Source organism: Orbicella faveolata, unplaced genomic scaffold, assembly GCF_042242905.1.
Source record: "Orbicella faveolata isolate gen_17 unplaced genomic scaffold, um_ofav_v1 contig_1, whole genome shotgun sequence".
NCBI classification, from domain to species: Eukaryota; Metazoa; Cnidaria; class Anthozoa; order Scleractinia; family Merulinidae; genus Orbicella; species Orbicella faveolata.
The window spans coordinates 10,668,819-10,690,000 of NW_028301536.1; the positions used below are offsets into that span (position 1 = coordinate 10,668,819).

Here is a 21,182-nt window from a genome sequence, read left to right on the forward strand (position 1 = left end):
TTTTAAGTGAGCTAAGAAATTGAAATGATTTCGGCGGAACTGAGATCGAGAAACTACGTCATTCAAGTGAAAATAGGTTTTGACAATAAAATTATTATCGGTTGCGTGTGTTATTTACCAGGTTAACTAAGGAGAGACCGGTTTAACTTGTCCCGGGTAGTAGGGTACCCCTTCGTGAAAAAGTTTGCTTCTAAACGCGAGCTGTCTTTCACCCTCTGGCTAGGGAGCTACCTGTACCTGCTTGTAAACGGGGCCTAAGAATTCGATCATGAAAGTTTCATCATTTTCCACGAACCTAAGTACAAATATCCCTTAAGGTCGGCACACACGAGGGGACAAGTCCCTGCGACTAAACCCTGCAACAAGTCGCGGGGACAAGTCCCATTGTGTAAACCAGCCATTTTTGGCAAAAAATATAGTCGCAGGGACTAAAATTTGGTTCCTGCGACTTGTCCCTCAAAACACTTCGCGTGAACTGTTCGTGGGACAAGTCCCTGCGACCAAATTAAAATAAACCAAGCACGGATGCGTATGCTAAGCTCCCATATCTCCCTACGCGCTCTGTTTCAAGATGGTGCCTCACCGTTCGGCTCGCCGGAAGACGTGCGTTGATGTTGGAAAAGGAGTTTGGAGTGTTACTAGCACGAAAATTGTGAGAGAATTTTACGAAAAAAATAATTAACATCCCTGTTATCCGGAAATTGAGTAAAAAGGAGGCACTGGTTAATTAAGCTGAACAATTCTACATTTTTAATTAAAGCTTAATAATTTCGGATTAGCATTGATGTAAACGCTACAAAGGACTAGTCCATGCAACCAGTTCCCTCTTGTTGACTCTTCAAGGGACTTGTCGCAGGAATTAGTCCCGGGGACTTGTCCCCTCCTGTGCACCGACCTTTATACTTGGAAAATGAAAGACAGATCCATTTCCTTTCCTTGAAATGGCTCCTACAGGTCCTTGCAGTAGTCACGGAGTTCTCCTATGTTTTTTTTTTCGAAAAAACCGAAAAGTTCAACTCTGATATTTATTTTTTTTCCTCTGGCTTTCCGGTGAGTTACCATGGACAATTTTTCTATTGTGCGAGCTTAGAAAGTGAAAGGTATCTTTTATAATTAATAAGTTCAGTTTTCAGGGGAATATTGAGTATTTAGTAAGCTTCTAAGGTAATATCCAAAAAAAGCCCTGGAGGAGTATTTATTTGGTTGATCAAACCATCAGTTTAGTTGACCATTTTTAGTCATCTGTGAGATCAGGAGAAATCAAACAGACTCCCCGACTGAAATATGGCATCCCCAGAAGCAACTTGGGTCGACCTTATTGATGAGCGAACACCGCATTTAATGAAGGAGGTCGCACCAACAAAGCTGCTGCCTTACTTGAATCTATCAAACGGTGATAAAGAAAATATCAGATGCGATGAGACGAACAAAGGGAAAACAGAAGCCGCGCTGACTCTACTGGATAAACTCAAGAAGCAAAATGGACCAAACGGACGGAAGGCGTTTGATGGGCTTGTTAGAGCGCTTAGAAATGTGGGAAGTCAGCAGTCCGCATTGCTTCTCGACCCACACTTTAAAGGTAAGAACTTACATTACGAGTTCTTCAACGTGTGAATCGAAACGTCTCGACCAGACCATTTTGTATTCTGTGACGCCGTCGAGAGTTCATTTCTTCATTTATCAAATTGCTTGACCGTCCTGATCAGTTACATGTCTGTCTGACTAAAAATATAAATATATGTTGTAGTTTATTCTTACCCTTAATACAATTTCATATTTTCCTTTGTTCTGGTGTATGGCAATATTTATATCATGTCGTAGAAAATACAGCTAATCAGAATACAGGAAAGCCATTGTATATCCGACGGTGCAGTATAGAATTCCTAAAGTAACGGCCCCCGTTACTTTCGGATTTAGTAAGCAAAAGGGGCCGCTACTTTCGGATACCCTTTACTTAATTCGGGCCTGCTTTCGAGTAGCCGTTACTTTCGGATGGTTAGAAAATGTTTATATGGTAATTCACATTCATTTCAGACAAATCGGACGGGTAACATGAAATTAACAGTTGCGTTTATGTATGTTACTAACTACCCACATAAACAAAGCAGATTGTATAAACAAACAAGACCCTAAATGTTGGCACTGTAGGGCGATAGTGTAATGAACGCATTGTATCGCAATGCACTAATTACACTGTATCATTTGACACTGCTACCAGACAAATACAGCTTATAAATCATAGTTTCAGAAACATTCAGTTAAGTCAGAAATCAAATCACAAATAACTCTTCAAGTTGTTCAGTCAAGCAGTCAAGCTGGTTCACCCGCATTGCGCTCGATATCAGAGAGTTTCTGACTTCTTCAAAGGGCCGCTATTTTCGGGGGGACTGTTACTTTCGGGGTTTATCGTCAGTAAAATACTGTAAATAAACTGACCCCTCCTCCGTTAAGCGGCCGCGGCCACCTTGTGGTCGTCTCGATGAGGCTTTTTCTGGCCGCCCAAAATTTAGTGCATTTAACTTAACCTTGTTTTGGAAAAGGCAATGGCGGATAAGAGTCCAAACTAGAATGTTATAACATATAACATTTATGATTTGATATGTGGCTTCAACTCAACCATATAAAAATTAACAGCTAAGTCAGTCTTTTTATTCCCTTTTCTCTCTGATCTTACTGTTGTACTTTTCTGCTTGGGATGGGTTTTGGGATTTTAGGAGTCGTAAAATGAAGCGTGTACTTAGTGCAAAAGAACGCACTTTTCTTTAACCATGTTGTCATATATCTATGCATATATAGAATAGTATTGATCCTTAATCGTACCTTGCTGGTAAGTTTCGGCAGTATTTTTTTCCACTCCCCATAAATTAAAACCGGCAAACGGAGACATTTCAGGGGCCTTTTCGTCGTTTTAGGAGTGCTTCACTCGAGGAGACGGTTAAAATTCATACTATGACAGACTATGCAAGTAATTTTACACGAGGAATACTAAGGATGTCTTTTGAGACTGAAACAAAATATTGAATTGAAAGACGATAACATAATGTAAGAACGTTATTTTTCAGTTCCTTCAGCAACAGAAGATATCCAAGATAAAAATAGCTACCGACTTGGAATTTTGGGTACGGCAGCAGGTACGTTTATAAATAAACAGCTTGTAACAATAATGAAACTTAAACCCGCGCGGTGAAATTTAGAGTGCATTACGTCGAAACGATAGAAAACAGTTTTATGAAGCAGCACTAGCCAAATAGCAGCAACACACCCTATTTACTGGCAAACCAGAAGAAACAACTGCTAGCACTTTTACTTTGGAAAATGTTCAATGTGGGAATCGTTAAATTTCATTGGCTTTTCCATTTAATTCGATCACACTGATTTGTTGACTTCTCAACCAACAACAAATAATATTATTCCGTCCGTATCTAGCCAGAGTTCAAATAATCCGAAATCAAAAGAAAACAGTTCTGTAGCCAGAAAATCTGGAAAAACTGCAACCCAATAACTCTCTACTTACTGGAAAAAAGTCTTAAACGGGCGACAAATAGATCGCACGTTTCTGTATTTGAATATTCATATGTCAATGTGGTAAATAATTTAAGTCCCCATGCTTACATCCTACTTCGTGCAGTAGGAATCCTTTGCAAATCTTCGCGGCTGTCACCACGAAAAGACCTGGGAGCAACTGCTGAATTCCCTGCCACATACCCTGCGTGATTTCCCCAGTGAACCAATCACAATTCTTTGCTACGCATAGCAACCAATCAGTTTGCTCCATTTTGTATAGACAATGAATGACGTCAAATTCCCATTTTCGTGTTTTTCAAAGTTGAAAGATTTTGAAATAAAAAGGCTTTTTGTACAGTTTGTTTCTTTATTATATTAAACAATAGGATTATGAGCTCGAGATTTCTATCACACATAGAAATCGAGAGGGAATAATCCAATTGTTTTAGTATAAATCTACTAGTCGTTCAAAACTTTATCTAAATCCTCTTCACAGACACTTCGAAAACGTAAAGAAGCGGGCCGTCATTTTGTTAACAAGGGCACACTGCTACGCTACTGACTATCTATCACAGAATAGATAGTGAGTAGCGTAGCAAATCAGAGAACGGCGTTCACGATAGAACGTTAGTTGATTTATAATAAAAAACAAATAGATTCCATGTTGCCGTGCGTCTGGTCAGTAATAGATCACAGAGGACGTCAGAATGTGGTAAGAACATCTGTGACATACTCAGCTATCGTCTTGAGTGCCACTTTTTTGTTCTTACCGCATTTTGACGTCATCTGTGATCTATTAATAAACAATTAGATTATTCGCTCTCGATTTCTATTGCGTGCTGCGCCTTCGTCAACCATCACGTATAGAAATCGAGAGCAAATATCCTAATTGTTTTATCTAATTCAACTTCAAAGACACCTCGAAAATGAATAGATAGTGAGTATAGCGCAGCCAATCAGAGAACGCTAGTATATTTATACTAATACTGAACAGACGCACGACAACATGGAATCTATTTGTTTTAAAACTGAAAAGGGGTGGCTCGTGGTACGCAGTCACAAATATCTTTGGCTCGACCTATCTTTTTTGCTGGCCACGCGGTACGCAGTGAGTAATGAATGTATCAATTTAAGGATTGCAATGATTTCTATTTGGAAAAAGGAATTAACAAATTCATTTAGTGTTTGTTACAATTGTTAGGACCTAATTCGTAGGAACCGGATTTCATAGTGGAATTAATGAATGTTCAAGTTAAGGCTTACAAAATTTAAGTTAAAATGTTACGTTGAATGTGAAATGTTGGTGGCCTCATTTCTTTTAGAACTAGGAATATACACATGTACTTAGTTTATTCCCTTGGTGTCCTAAGGAGTTCGCTTTCGTGTTGGTTTGCAATCGCGATTTGTGTTCCCTTAATACAAATGTTTGTGGAAACAACGGAGAGTCATTAATTTATTTCCCTTGGGCGCTTTCCATTAGACCAAACCTTCCGAAATTGTCGAAACGGGGGCAAATGGTACGGAAATTTCCCGGGAAAGGTCCCAGAAAATCCGGAAATTGTTGAATTTCCGAAAAGCGAACCATTCAACCCAAAATTCTGGAAATTCCGGGATGAAAATCAAATGGAACGGAAATTTCCCGGAAAATATGTTCGAAAATTTGGGTATACCTCACGAGGTTGTCCTTTTTTCGGAAATTATGCAAATTCTCGATTTTCTATTCAATGCTAGTTCTTATGGCCGCGATCACAGCGAGTGGGATATCTCACGCAAGGATGACGGCGACGCGTATTCGAAAGTGGAAATACTTTAGAATCATTCCCCTTATATGTCGATAAATACTAGCTGCAGCTAAATTCGTGAAGAAAACGTTTTATAAAAATAATGCTCCCGTAGTGTACTTGCTTGTTTTGCGTAGGCTGGCTAGGAAATGTACAAAGATTTATAACGCGTGCAGAACCATTGTACGACTCATTAAACCCTTTGTTTTGCGACTTTTTCGCTCCGTTGTGGTTTGTATAAGGCCCCTGCTGTTGTGGTCTATAAAAAGTCACGATGTCGACATATTAGTGTTCTGTTTGCTTCTATATTTGCGATTTTAACCTCGAAATCATTGAAAATTCCAAGCGAGCAAAACTGTGCGGCTTGTCGTTTTCCACACTGGAAAAGTCTGTACCATTCGCCCATGGAAATTTCCGGAAATTCTTACCGGAATTTTTGGTCGAATGGAAAGCGCCCCTTATTTTCCTTGAATAAATTTATACGTTCTAAGGGTCTCGTGCGCATTTGCTTTAGTTCTGGGCTCTGGAGCTTTCAGAACAAATAATGTACATTCTGTTTAGCGCTTTGTAGTTCTCACAGTTAAAGAACGAAAAATATACAGTCGATCTTGTACTAGTTCTGAATTCATTAGTTGTTATACTTATTTATCACGGCGTACCGTGCACCGCGTATCCAGCACAAAACACAGCTACGCCATTTTGAATTTATTTCTCAATTGAATAAATCTTAAATACTTAAACATGAATTGATTAGTTACCGCGTGACCACGAAGCTGGCTACGTGGAAATGAATTCAAATGACAGGGTATTCTGCAGTTTTGTGTTTTGTGAAGGAAGCTTTTGGAAGGAATCATGAAACTTGAAACGTTGCTTGATTCGATGTCTGGCCGAAGAGTCGGTTTAAACCTAACAAACAAACAAATAAAGGACTTAGTACACTATTTATTATGTCCCTGCCCCGTTTGCCCTTTTGCCATTGGTCAGTTGCCAGCTTAAACCCATCGGACTGAAACATTTGGAGTGTATTATACTGGTAAAACATGTGAATGAAATTATGATATTTCTTTAACAACCCCAGAAATTGGCGTAAGAATCCGTTTACTCAACGAAGAGACAAAGAAATACTGCGTAAAGGGAGAGAGAGACATCTTGAATAAATATGAAGATATCAGATCAGATAGCACGCTGCAACTTCGCGATCAACTGCATAAGGTACGTACAAGCTAATGGACTCCTGGTAAGTATTGATACTATAAAGAGGACGTGAGCCTAATGATAACGCTTGTTGAGGGTTTTAATTACTAAATAAAACCTCAAAGACTTCAAATAGTAGCACTTTTATATTTATGTGATAGGAAGTGCCAGACAGATAATCTTACCGAGTTATTGTTCCCGGTTGGCGAAATCTGCAGAACTGACTGGTTTCGCAAGGCATAGCGACAAGCGAGAGACCTAAACAGATACAGACAAACTAATCTGAAAAAAGGGCTTCCTTGGGTCCATGTGATCTGCTGACAGAGCGAACTAGTCGTTCGATATGTCGTATCAGATGTTAAAATTTGGCTTCAATAATAGCCGCTTTTACAATTTTTTTTTTCAGTAAAACTCACTCTTTTTGGGAGTTTCAAAGATCGTTGATGGTTTCTATACTTAGGGTGACTGTAAACATAAGTATCTCGTTTAATGATATTTCTTTTCATCCAAGGATTTGCCCGAAGGCGCAGCCTTCTCCGCGGTATGTCAAGAAACCAAAGATAACTTACCAGCATGCAAGTTGCGCGTGTCTCTGAAGTCCGCTGCTGATCAGATATGGGAAGATTATAACAACGGAAAGCTGGTGGCAATTTTAAAGAAGAACTTGTTGAGCGGAATGACTGCCATTTCATCTCACTTAAGAATGCGTATTGACATTATGAAAGAGGAATACGACCGGGCGTGTTACATTTTGGCTGGTAAAACATATTTTTGTTTCTCTTTAATAGCATTGATTTAATCTATGGAGCATGTAACTACGGTTACATGCAGAAAGCCGGTGGTTGGTAAAAGGAGCCGGGTACGCCTCACCAGTATAAAAATAGATGAGTGGATTTTACCAATCGCAAGGAATTCAAAAGTCAAGGACGATTGCTGTTTTCTTCATTTTTGGTGCCAACTTTACTAGTGAAACTTGTATGCCTGAACAATGTTACGCGAAGATTTGGCATTATTAACCAAATAGCAGCGTTAAATGAGGAGGCTGATCGAGAGCTTAATACTCACTCTCTGGGCTCTAATTGGTCAGAAAGATGTTAAAGAATGTCTTGGCGCCGGCCTTAGATGAATATGTGCCAGCATTTTCATACAATTATTCAGCAGCACTAGGTGCTGTTATGATCTTTCCTGACTCGGCGATTTGTTTTTCAGGTGGTAATCAGACTCATTCATCAGACGAAACTCAGAAATTAAAAAAAGATCGCATTCCTCCAGGTACAGTTAAGCTAAGTACTCAGTACTCGTTCTGTAATTAGTATTAGTATACGGCCCTCTCTTCCCATTTCGTTCTCGATTACCATTGTTATTATACATTGAACTCACTATCTCTTTTCTGATTGGCCGAAAGCGTACAGTGAATTTTCGAAATCTGCGCCTGTGACGTCATCTAGCTACAGATTGTACAATAATCATGTCAAGGACACTCAAGGTCACTGGTAATAATGTCATGTAGGACCGCGCCGCATGATTTCTAAGGGTAATCATAACAAGTTTGGTCACAATTACAGGGGAGAGACAATACAGGAAGTCCATCGAAACTTGAGCAAATTAATGTACTGTATATTATTTTCACAGACACTATAAAGAAACTCGACCAGTGTTAATTAATGTCTGTAAACAGTAAACACTCGTACTATTACCCTTCAATGTGCTCATTACCCTTGAAACGAAAATCATTTTGATGCTTGGAAGAAAAGTTTCGTATTTGTTTCAAAAACACACATAGTCTTTCCTGTTTTCGTTCGCCATTCGTGACATATCATTATGGAAACAGTAGTTGTTTGGCTGGTTATTGGTTTGTAGTAAAATAAAATCTGGCATAATCATGTTGGCAGGAAACGTTGTGATGTTTGATCATATACACTCTTTTCTTGCAGTGTTTCTTGACCAAAGAGCAGATCCAGAGCTTAAACTCCGTTCATACCAACATGAACTTTCGTGTCCTGCATTGGAAGGCAAAAACTCCATAATTTGTGCGCCAACGAACAGCGGGAAGACGTACGTAGCCCTTGGCATAGCTAAAGCACATCTGGAAAAGCAGAAGGAAATAGGGAGCAAGCGTCCCACGGAGGTTTCTCACCCAAAGGTGTTGTTCGTTGTAAACAAAGTTAATCTGGTTTTACAACAGAGGCAGCGGTTTGATTACTACTTGTCCAACAGGTACTTCACACTGTCTTGTGTTTTTTTTATTATAAAATCGAATAATGAAGCAGCGTCATAACAGCGGAGAAAGTAGCTCTCAAGTGGAGTGCTTTTCTTGAAGGAATTCAAATCCTCTTTAAAATGAAGTTATTATTTGTGACACCATTCTGCGCGCACAAAGCGCAACCCAAGAATAAACCAATTTATGCACAAAAGTAAAGCTTTATTATAACACAAGTAAAAAAGCCTTAAACGCGCTTGGTTCTGTTTGAAAGCACACTATAGAGTCGAGACCACTTGATATTAGGGAAAAACACTTGCTTTTTAGCCGTGTTTCACAATTCTTTTCGTGTTTTCGTGACTTTCTTGCGTGCTTTATGACAGAACGCTGTACGGCCAAGACTTTTAATATATAGATTTAGGCCAGCCTAAAGGCGTAGCTCCTGGGTCGGGTTATTCAGAGCCCGAGTAAGCTAACCCAGGAAAAGAGAGAATTTTGATTTGAGTTTTGTAACTTTGCGGTGAGGTTCTCTGTATATTGTTTGGCCTTCTGTTTTGAGTTTTATAATCACAAAATACACAAAATAAAAGCAGTGAAAAACATTTGTATAAAAGAAAAAGTTATAATTCGGTTAACTTTTAATCCTGGGTTAGCGTTAACCGGCTTCCGAAAAACCCGGCCCTATTTTCAACAAGTAAACCTGACATGAGCTTTAAACTTGAGACCGCGATATGGTCACGTGATACTGGTCAGCAGTCGGTCGGTCGGTCAGCCAAGTAACTAAACAAACAACCACCCAACAACCTGTAGTAAGTCAAAGTTGATCATTCGGTCTTCGTCTAGGCGACCGTCGACGTCTAGGCTCAATTTTCAGCCGTTTTGGGAGTCCGGCTGTTTACGCGGGCTCACAAAATGGCTGGAAATCGAGCCTAGTCTTCGTCATGATTAATTAAAGTCCAAAATTAATAAAGCATACGTTTATTTTACAGCTATGATATTACAGACATATCAGGAGCCAATGCCCAAGAAAAACTACTCGATGAGATAATCCAAGAAAATGACGTCATTGTCTTGACCGCCCAGATTCTGGTGGATGCTCTGAAGTCCAGAAGGGTCGCCATAAACGACTTCTCTTTACTGATATTTGATGAATGCCATCACACTGATAAAGGCCATCCCTACAATGACATCATGCTGAACTATTTGGAAATTAAATTTCCTTTTCGAGGTGGTCGAAATAAGGCAGTAAAGGAAAGGCTGCCGCAGATCATTGGGCTGACGGCTTCGCTGGGAGTTGGAAAAGCTCGCAATAAGAATGAAGCCCAGGAACACATTCTTCAGTTGTGTGCAAACCTTGACTGTTCCGTAATTGTTACTGTAGAGAAATACAAGAAGGATCTGAAAGGTTGGTTCCTTTGCTATATGGAGAAAACTGAGCAACTGAGCAATAAATTTATATTCTATCTTTATTAAGCACAATATCATGGGCAAAGATCTTTGAAAGACTTTTTCGATAAAAATACTCCAGTGGATGCAGAATCTTGATCTCATTTTTAATGTATATTCTGTGTTGTATAACTTTTTATTCAAAGGTATGACCGGAAGGTGCGAACGTATTTGTCACGAAATCCCGGATGGTGAAGCGGATTACTTTGATGAGATCGTACGAAACGTTATGATTACAATTGAGGGAATGATGCCACAGTTACCTGCCGGCCGCAATGGGCGGCCTCAGATGAACCACGGAAGTCAGCAATACCAGCAATGGCTGAAGGAACTGGAACGGAGTTCAGTAGCCCTCAAGAGCCGTGACCAGTTTACCTTGGTACAACACTTGATGGTGTATAATACTGCCTTATCCATTAAGAAAAGCTGCCGAGTCAAGGACGCCCTAAAATACGTCACGGAATTTCATGACAGGCAGAGTGAAAACAAGTTTAAGGATATTGATCGAAAGTTAAGGATGCTCTACGAGAAGGTACGCCGTAAGATGGTGGGAGGCTTGATCTGGTTGCTCTGTTCGATTTGCCAACTAATTTACCGTGTTAGTTGTGTTTGCGAAGCCGACCTTTCGAAAGTTATCCCCTGAGGCTCAACCCTACCTTCGCTTTCAGTTGAAAAATAGTAAGCGTTTCACTTGCCCGAGGAAGCAGCACATCAGGACCTCATTTTAGAAATTAAGCTTTGCTCATTTTTTAGAGAGACACGTATTCGTGTAGTATGAGAGTCTTTTTGCCGTCCTTCCACATACCAAATGAAATAAAGATTGAACTTCGCAGTGGTCATCCCAATAAACCCCAATATGCAACGTCACAGTCGATATATAGTTCTATATTTCGTGGTGTTTTCTTTGTATCCAAGTCTCTTTGGGAACTGAGGGACAAAAGAAACTTGAAAAGTTTGCAATATTGTCCTGAAAGCCTCGGAGCCATGTTAGAATATTGATGCAGCGCACGTGACTCATTCAAGTAATTGCAAATTTAGCCCGAAACAAGATTTCGGGGCGTTGTTGTTGTTGTTGTTGTTTCTTCAACGGGATTCGAATCCGTAGCCTCTGCGTTAGCCATGCAGTGCTGTACAACTGAACTGAGCTATGAAGACACATTCATTGGGAGCAGGCCAATTGACTGAGTTCATCATGAGTTAGAACTCGTGAAAGGAACTGAAACGTAGAATGAATGTGAACTGCGGAAATCAAATGAAATGAAGATGTGACCATCCCAGTTGTCACATATATACCTCTTACTGACCGAGTTCGAGGTCCGTACTGTAAGTTATGGACTGAGCTTTTTCTCCTTCGATTTACGGCCCAAGCGCGAAGCGCGCGTGCCATAAATTAAGGGGAAAAAGCGAGGATCCGTTACTTACAGTACAGACTGAGAAGACGCTTTAAATTTCTAGCTTTAAATAATAGCTTTAAACTAATAGCTTTAAATCTTGGCGGGCTTTACAGTAGAATACGGCCCGTTATACCAATCACAGCGCTCGTAGTAACTGAGAGTTATAAAAATCTTAAACAGCCAAAAGTAAAAGAAAGGAACAGTAGAAACTCTAGGCAATAAACTGATTGGATATGGAAAGAAGTGAAGGACATGCATAATAGGCCTTTTTTGAAATCATTCCAGGCCAAGCAAGACCTTGATTCAGAGAGAAGAAAGAAAGGGGAACTCAAAAACCCTAAATTAGAGGCTGTTGCCCAATTGTTGAGAACAAAATACCAGGCATGCGTGGAGGAAGGAGGCCAACAAACAGCTAAAGGGATGCTCTTTACTCAGACACGGGAAAATACCAAGGCATTGAAGGCTTGGCTTGATGAGAATAGTGATCTAGCCTTTATCAGGGCTGAGCGCCTCGTTGGAACTGGCAAAGGAGAAGGTCTGTAGGCATTTTAACCCTTGTTCAGATCATCTGCAGACATTGCAGTGCCGGTGTTAAACGCCGGACTAAATATTAAAAGCTATCCTTCACCCAAACTTAAAAAAAATAACATTAAATATAAAACAAAACAAAACCGATATAATTACGAGCAGTACTTCTTTTTCATTAGTTCGTAGAGTAGTGGAGGATGTGTAATATTTTTCTCTTATTTATTTGATCCTCTTGGTCGACAAAAAAAAGAAAAGATGGACTTCTTGTAGGCTAACAAACCTTTATTGATTAATTGAAGATCTTCCTTTATTAGTGCATATTTGATGCTTTATTTAGTGGTCATTCCATGGTTGTCTTCGCTAATTTCCTCGCATATAGTCCAACTTAAACTACTAACTGCACCATAGTACACTGCCAATTAAATTTATAGAGCTACATTTAGCTTTTTTAACTTACAGTCGTAAATAATATATAGATTTAGCCAAGTCTAAAAGCGGAACTCCTGATCGTAATAATTAACCATAAAGGAAACCAGTACCTGGTCAGCAGTCAACTTGAAAAGCACGTGACTTCGATAAGTTCTAAACCTGAACTTGCGATATGGTCATGTGATACTGGTCAGCAGATACCTTGTTTCGACAGCAGTCAATGAACCATAACATGGATGTCCGATATCAAAGATGTACCTATGGTAATGGTGCTACTCTCTTACTTTTCAAGGTATTGGGCTTCGCATAGAAGCGTACGGACAGTCACGTGACAACGAAAATTTTTTAGATCGATGTCTTACCAAATTTTCTAAGGTATGGGGCTCCGCTTGGAAGCCCTTCGGGCTGCAGGAGCTCCGCTATGAATAATGACTTGAATGTTCCTTATTAGGATTAAACGCAAACAGCTGCACTCTCTATTAACTGTACACTTGTTTCTTCTTTACAGATGGAATGACCCAGTGCCAACAAGAGGAAGTCATCGCTAGTTTCCGTAGTGGTCGAATAAATCTGCTAGTTTCTACTACAGTTGGCGAGGAAGGAATTGACATACCTGACTGCAAATACGTCATTCGTTATGACGTCAGAGGCAATGAGATAGCCAGCGTTCAGTCCCGTGGGCGTGTTCGTGACAAGGAGGGACAGTATGAAGTGGTGGCAGGAAAAGAGACTGGTGTTATCGAGAAGGAGAATCTAAATGTGATCAGAGAGGAGATGATGGAGGAAGCTATAGGCGAGGTCAAGGCTATGGATGGAGATCAGTACAATCGCAAGGTATGATAAAAAAATTAATGAAGAAAAAGCTTCTGATGCTTCGAGTTTAAGCCATTCATCAGCGCAGACAGGAGAAATTAGGGTCATGTGTGCGTCAGTATAAATGGAGTCACTTATTTTGGGTAAACGAATTAATTAAATCACAAGCGTTTGCGTTACTTTATGAAAAACAAATTCCCTTTCTGAAGAATTTCTGCTTTCATAGTTGCCTTAAGGTGGCTCAAAACAGTTTCCAGCACTTTTCCAGACGTACATTTTGATGGATCAATATTACCACTCTTCATCAGTTGATGCTGCAATCATGGTATCAAAAAACTGCCCAATTGTTGGTGATGACGTTGGTATCATTTTCGTGACACTATTATGTTTCCATAGCAACATTATTGCCTGCTAAAAACACCCTTAAGTTTAGCTTTCAGTACTTATATTTCAAAAACGGCGTAGTGCAACCCTTTTTTACAACGAATTTTGATAAGCAGGATAAGATGCAACTTCACTTATTGGCCGATAAGTGGCTTTCAGCATCTGATGAAAGAAAGAATGCAGAAATGGGTTCTATACGGTGTTTCTATTATGCCAGTCTGTTCTGTCTTTTCTCTCCCAATCACACCGCTGTTCGTAACCTATTTATTTAATTATTTACTCTTTTTTGTAAGTTTTTAGCCAGTGCATGTCTTTGCTCATACATGTAGTGGCTCTATCAATTCCAAGCCCGCTCATCTCTCATACCCCCGGGCATTTGACGGGCATGTGACATTTTTAAAATTTTGCTTTCAGAAGGTGGCAGATGCCCCACCGTGGAACAGCTGATGCATACTAAATCTCCATGGCGGGGCCACGAGAAAAGTGCAAATGCCCCACCCATGGGATAGGGTAAAAGTTATAGTTTTGCGATATTGCCCTGTACTTGCGATCGCTAATATAACTCGGGAAAAAGCATCTTCTCTTTGGTGAATAGCTTGTATAAGTTTAATTTTGATTGCTACTCATGAAGTCAACTTTATGGCATGGTATTGTATAAAGCGTATTGAAATTGATCCAAACATTTTCAAAAGTAATGCACACCGATCTCCGCAAAGACAAAGACACACTCGCAAAGACCATGTTTGCAGAGAAAACTCATTGAAAGAAGGCTTATCCCATCAAACAAAAATATTATTTGTTTTTGTTATAAAAATGCTAATAACTTACCTCTGAAGGTTTTTATTAAACTTTCCAGGCCCTTTTCTCTTTTTCAACGACTCTCATCATACTTGCTTCTCGCCTCAATTCTCTCGCATAGGCGGGAAGACAAAGATGAACTTTTTGGGACGATGGTAGGGCACGATCTAATTTCCAGTAGGTTAAATCACAGAAAAAGAATTTATATCTACGTTTTTTACGTAGGGTTAATCCTCTTGATATTTAATAAAGCGGGCTTTTGTTTCTAAAAGTACCGATTTATAATTCTAAATTGTCAAATGCCCCACCTCGGGCAGACCTTTTGCAATCAAATGACTACAACCTGTCAAATGCACGTCAAATGCCCCCCGGGGGAGGATGGGCCGGTCTGGAATTGACAGAGCCATAACAATGGTCACTCTAATTGTAGCGGCAATGGTGATGCGCAAAATGTTAATAATACGACTTTTTTTCACCGGCATAAGCACTCTTGATGAGCATGTCATGTTCAAATATTGTTTTAAAAAACAAACAAACAAAAACAATATAAAGCCTATCTTCGCCGGCTCGTAAAGATTGCCTGGGTGATTGACTTGTTTCTTTCCTTTCTTAAAACCAGCAATGTATAACTATTCTCGCTATTTCTAAAGATTTTAGATCTTCAGTTGCGAGCCGTCCATCAGCGTCAAAGAAAAGAGACTTCCAAAAAGTGCGAGAAAGATAAGAGACAACACGACAAGGTGAAGTTGTTTTGCCGTAAGTGCCAGGTGTTCGCGTGCAGTGGAAATGACATCAGGTGTATAAAGGAAGCCCATCACGTGGTCATTGATAAAGACTTCACGTCCAAATTTCATTTCAAGAAAAGCAAGAGTCCCAGAGTGTTGAATGAAATTGAACTGACAGGTATGTCAACTTTGTCCTGGGAGCCACTTAGGGTGGCTCAAAACAGTTTCCAAGACTAAGCTTTTGATGGGTTATTATAACTGCTCTTTGTCAATTGTTGCTTTAACCATGCTATCAAATATCTGCCATTTATTGGTGAACATGTTGATATCATTTTCTTGACACAATATAAATATTTTGGAATATTCAAAGTGGCTCTGGACCCCATGTACAGAATGTTTTACCGTCGACTTTGCCAAAAGTTGCGTCTTATTTTGTTAATTAAAATTCGATGATAAAAAATGGGTTTCATCTAGCCGTTTTTGAATTATAAGCACTAAGAACTAAAATTAAGGGTGTTAGCAGAATATACTGTTGCTATGGTAACGTATTGTGTCACGAAAAAGATACCAACGTGTTAACCATTGAATAAGAGTTTTTTGATTCCATGACAGCAACAGCAACATTTACTTATACCAAAAAAAGGAAAAAAGAAAACAATAATTTCGAAGCTTACAAATTAGGCATTAGCTGCCTATAAGAGCCATAGGGTTACAAAAATAAGCAGCTATCTATAGGATACAATAAAAATTACCGTCATATGTGTTAAATATAAAGCAAAAGTAACTTAATAAATTGAGATATAAACATATACAACAAAGTTAAAAGCTAATATTACAACAAGGCATGATTGTAGCATCAACTGATAAAGAGCGGTCGTAAAGGCCATCAAATCCATTTAAGTCTTGAAAAGTGCTGGAAACAGTTTGGAGCCACCTTAAGTAGTGGGAACACAAACAAACTCAACATGTGACTTCTTGTCATCTTTTTAATCAGGGCCTTTGCACTGCCTGGATTGCGATGCGGAGTGGGGTGTGATGCTGAAGTATCAGTCCAAGGAAATGCCTTGTATCAAAGCTTCCTGCTTTGGATTTGAGTTTGAGAATGAGGCTGGCGTGAAAACGACACTCTCCTTCAAGAAGTGGAAAGATGTGCGAATGAATGTTGAAAGCTTCGAGCACTGCCAAACACAAGTTTTAGATTGTTTCTTGGACTTAGCTGAGCTGTGCTTAGATTAGTTATCTGCGGTCTGTAGTTATTTAGCTAGCAGCAATGACAATTATTATTGCAATATACAAATATAAACAAAGCAAGATAGGCTGACGCAGCGTTGTGTGCGCACATGCACCAAGAGGATTTAAAGTAAGGTAGAAATAACAGCCGCGTAATTGATGTCGGCAATAAAAGTTTAGTTTACGTACAATTATTAAAGTTTGCTCAGAAGGGAGGGGGCGTCTCTAAGCAAGACATTGGTCGAGTCATCACTGCCAGTGTGCATGGGAATTAGTGTGGCCTCTCACTACTTAACTAATAGCCTTATCTTGGTGCCTTGTGTAGTCAATCACTGCACAGGACTTGATTCATCTTGCTCGTTCGTGGAGCTAGCCATGTAATAACAAGAGGAAAAATATGTATTACCAGACGTAAACGTATTGTGTGAACCGCGTCAGAATTACAACACGAGAACCAAAGGGCACATACCTAAAAATAAATTCTTTCTCTGAAATTAAGTAGCATTTGCGTTCGGATTCCTACAGGTAATAGTTATCTATTGTCAAGACCAGGTTGCAGGACATGCTATTTTGATAAACTTAAAACATTTTGGTAAGGATCGTTAGAATCAATAGTTACGGACAGTTGATATAGTCACATAGAAATGAGGAACGACAACAAAATGGCATTTGTTAAAAGGTCCTTGCTGCAAGGGTGCAACAATGTATTTAAAAAACCAGAACTTTGAACTTTATGCAAATGTAAAAAATAATCTTTAATGTAAAAATAAAATGTGTGGCTGAAGATCATTAAAATGGAACAAGTCTTTACTTGTTTTCGGCTATTCATGTTCATTTCTCAGCTTCAAATTATAACCGAGCCAATTTCTGTCAAGTTTGATTTTTTCTTCTTGATGGTATACATGGGTATACAGGGGTATACAAGGGGTATACAAGGGTATAACGAGGTATACAGGGGTATACAAGAGTATACAAGGGTATTCAACGGTATACAGGCGTATACAAGGGTATAGAGGGGTATATAGTGGTATGCAAGGGTATGCAGGGGTATACAAGGGTATACAGGGGTATACAACGGTATACAGGGGTATACAAGGGTATAGAGGGGTATATAGGGGTATACAAGGGTATGCATGGGTATACAAGGGTAAACAAGGGTATACGGGGCTATAAGATGTTGGGATGTTGAGGTTCGTGATTTACGAATTCTTCGAGTGTTCTTCCAACATCTCAAATGGTTTATCATGCCTCTAAACCATAAAAACTTGTGGTCTATTGCTTTCATATAATAATTCAGAAGACGCGCGAAATTTCCATGAGTTTACTGGCAAAATAAACCATAGCTGATTGACCAATCAGAGCTCACGCATTCATTTAATTATTATATAAAAGGGTATACAAGGGTATACAAGAATATACAGGGGTAAATAAGAATATACAAGGGTATACATGGGTATACAAGAGTATACAGTCATATACAAGGGTTTACAGGGGTATACAAGGGTATACAGGGGTATACAAGGGTTTACAGGGGTATACAAGGGTATACAGGGGTATACAAGGGTATGCAGGGGTATACAAGGGCATACAGGGGTATACAGAGGTATGCAGTAATTACAAGGGTATACAGGGGTATACAGGGGTATACAAGGGTATACAGCCGTATACAGTCATATACAAGGGTTTACAGAGGCGTACAAGTGTATACAAGGGTATGCAGGGGTATATAAGGGTATACAAGGGTATACAAGGGTATACAAAGGTATAAAGGGGTATGCAGGGGTATACAGGGGTATGCTAGTGTATGCAGGGGTATACATGGGTATACAAGGGTAAAAAGAGGTATGCAGGGGTATACATGGGTATACAAGGGTAAAATGAGGTATACAGGGGTAAAATGAGGTATGCAGGGGTATACAAGGGTATACAAGGGTATGCAGGGGTATATAGGGGTATACAAGAGTATACAGGGGTATACAAGGGTATACAACGGAATACAGGGGTATACAAGGGTATACAAGGGTATACAGGGGTATGCAGAGGTATGCAGGGATTTACGAGGGTATACAGGGGTATACAAGGGTATACAAGGGTATACAGGGGGTATACAAGGGTATACAAAGGTATACAGGGTATACAGTCACATACAAGGGTTTAGAGGGGTATAAAAGGGTATACAGTGGTATAGAAGGATTTACAGGGGTATACAAGGGTATAGAGGGGTATACATGGGGTATAAAAGGGTATACAGGGGTATATAGGGGTGTACAAGGGTATACAAGGGTATACAGGGGTATATAGGGGTATACAAGAGTATACAAGGGTATACAAGGGTATACAAGGGTCTACAGCGGTACACAAGGATATGCAAGGGTATACAGGGGTTTACAGAGGTATGCAATTGTATACAAGGGTATAAAAAGAGGTTTACCGGGGTATACTAGGGCTACAGCCATATTCTCGGGATATTATACGTAATCTTACATAACGTACTAACCAGGAAATGAAAGCGAATCGAGGTAGAGAGGACTTGGGTTTTGTACAGGAGGCGTACAGGAGAGGTTTAGATATGTTACGAGACTCTGGGAGCTCGCAGTGTCGGCACGTTGCTGAAGAAAGACTCGGAGTTGACGTGTGTTTGACGGAGGAGAATCTAGAGTCAGCTCCAGAATGTCCACACGGTAAGAAATGTTGACCATGTGTAACAATATGACAGGTAAAAGACCTTTTTAACTCTTTGTTGGGAGGCAAACGCATCAAAGTTACAGTACGTGTATGAAGAAAGTTTGGAACCTATAATATCCAACTATTCACGTAGTCGTTGAATTAAGACAGCGCTGATTAAGGTCATTCCACTGAAATAGAACCTGCACTGAGATTTTTGTCAAACTTTGCCTATTGATTGTTCATATTATAGCAACTTAAATTTTGAAATAAAAATGAGGGGTCCCCATGTTCGTTTAGGAGCAACAGCACCTTGTTTATACCCATATAAATCCTTATAATAAGACCATGATTGTAGTCACGATTGCTTGCTAAATTCACGTTTCCGACGATTACTTTTTGTTCTACACTGAGAATTGGTCCATATTTATTTTACACAGAGAAATTTATTACTCAATTCAAAACAAAAGAAAAAAATGATAGGTCACCATACTCGTTTGCGAGAAAATGACTATTTACCTCTGGCGAGATCCAGCTGTAAAGAAAAAGCCGCCATTTTTTAATGCGGCGAGCTAATCACGCGTGAAATTATCGCAGTAGGGATGCGCAATGCATTACTGGGGTATGACCTTAAGGTTGCTGTAGACCTTGAGGGTACCTCCCGGAAAATGCTTTCTTTGCAAGGTCACTCCAAAAAGCTTCCTTTTTTTTGTCTTCGCCTATAGCAAGTAAAAATTCAGGTTTTCCACCCACCGAAGTTTAAGCGTTTGAAGTGCCCGCTATCCTGACAAAATTCGTCTTGCAAGAAGCGACTTTGGAGGCCGCCATTTTGAAACTGTCTTAGCAGCCAGGCCGTGTTTATGCGACGTCACTCAGTCCCACTCGAAATTGGCAGGAAGGCGAAAAACCTGCAACTGACTTGGCATCCTTCACACAGGTCAGCATCTATTTTTTCTGAGTGATTATCCGCTTCACTATCTTCAATGCTTTCATTTTGGAGTTTGGAACATGTTTGGCCCAAAGTAATATGGCTCAAGAGCAGCCATAACCCAGAGTGGTAGTTAAAAGGCTCGTTGGAAACCATTTGGATAAAATCTTTCAGAAGGAATGACATCACAAAAACGCGGCCTGGCTGCTGAGTACTGTTCAAAATCTGGCGGCAAGTTTGTTTGAATTTTGGGCTTCTTTGGAAATGAATTTCACAAGGAAAATCTCCACTTTAGAGGCTGAAACTTCGATGAGTGGCTAAACTTAGGGCAAGGTTTTTATTAGTGTTGACAAGAAATATATGTTTTTTGGAGTGACCTTCTCCTTTAAAGATGATTTCTAGTCCGTATTGCGCAGTCTCAGCACCCTAATTTTATAAACATAAACTAGTAGTTATCAAAGATTAGAACAGTACTTTCATGTGCGTACTTTACATGTTTGGTCTAGTTTGGTGGCATAGAAAACTAAATTTGATCAAATGACAGATAACAATCTCAATGTGAGGTAGTACCATCTGTGGTACAAGTGCTTTTAATTAATTAAGTATTAACTTGTGCTGGACAAAATATCTTCCTGGAAAGACTTTTGAACTGTTGGCGATACTTAGAATTCAATTTCAGATCTCAGATCACCAACATTTGTAACAAATATTTCTTCAGAAATAAAGGTTTGTCCAGTGACCCTGCACGACAGTGCGCCGCCCAATTTTTTGTTAAATTTTGTGTTTGTAGTTGTTTACATTGCTCGAATTTACATCTTAATTTGTTCAGTTTCACTAATGAAAAGGTGATTTAACCATTATGACCACAAAACATGGCCTTTTGGCGAGTTACACAACACGGAAAGTTTGTTTTCTGACAGCTAATTATGGCCACAACAAAATTTGCTGAGTTACAAATCAGAAAATTTATTTTCTGACCACAGATCTGAGGGACATCACGGCCATTTACTGAACTACATAGAAGATTTGTTTTCTTACCACAACTCATGGCCATTTGCTGTCACCAAGCTACAAAGCATTCTTTCCTGATGATGCAGGCTTTAATTACCTGTTGTCAAAGGGTAGTGGGTCAAAATACATGCAGCTTTACAGACATCATACACA

General features: G+C 39.6%; 2 protein-coding genes across 3 annotated transcripts in view; both read left to right on the top strand.

Moving 5' to 3' along the window:
• The first annotated feature begins 1,010 nt into the window (after positions 1 to 1,010).
• LOC110049824 (ATP-dependent RNA helicase DHX58-like) lies at positions 1,011 to 17,236 on the top strand. Its single transcript, XM_020755692.2, has 12 exons — positions 1,011 to 1,579; positions 3,063 to 3,131; positions 6,364 to 6,497; positions 6,991 to 7,237; positions 7,689 to 7,751; positions 8,414 to 8,696; positions 9,669 to 10,084; positions 10,272 to 10,657; positions 11,805 to 12,054; positions 12,985 to 13,310; positions 15,122 to 15,374; positions 16,191 to 17,236. Exons 1-12 carry the CDS (start codon positions 1,285 to 1,287, stop codon positions 16,430 to 16,432), a joined length of 2,964 nt encoding a protein of 987 aa, XP_020611351.1. The 5' UTR covers positions 1,011 to 1,284; the 3' UTR covers positions 16,433 to 17,236.
• Positions 17,237 to 18,903: 1,667 nt separating this feature from the next.
• The window catches only part of LOC110047777 (rRNA N(6)-adenosine-methyltransferase ZCCHC4-like), a 26,022-nt gene continuing 23,743 nt past the window's right edge, over positions 18,904 to 21,182 (top strand). Inside the window, exon 1 of one of the 2 annotated variants that reach the window (XM_020753553.2) lies at positions 18,904 to 19,107. In XM_020753553.2, coding sequence (XP_020609212.1) covers positions 18,930 to 19,107 — 178 coding nt within the window. In that variant the 5' untranslated portion in view covers positions 18,904 to 18,929. The remainder of the gene's footprint in view (positions 19,108 to 21,182) is intronic. The other variant, XM_089288700.1, reaches the window with a different exon arrangement.

Coding starts and splice junctions, on each gene's coding strand:
- LOC110049824 (XM_020755692.2), top strand. CDS start 1,285: ATGGCATCCCCAGAAGCAACTTGGGTCGACCTTATTGATGAGCGAACA. Junction 3,132..6,363: donor AATTTTGGGTACGGCAGCAG/GTACGTTTATAA, acceptor TAACAACCCCAG/AAATTGGCGTAAGAATCCGT. Junction 10,085..10,271: donor ATACAAGAAGGATCTGAAAG/GTTGGTTCCTTT, acceptor TTTTATTCAAAG/GTATGACCGGAAGGTGCGAA.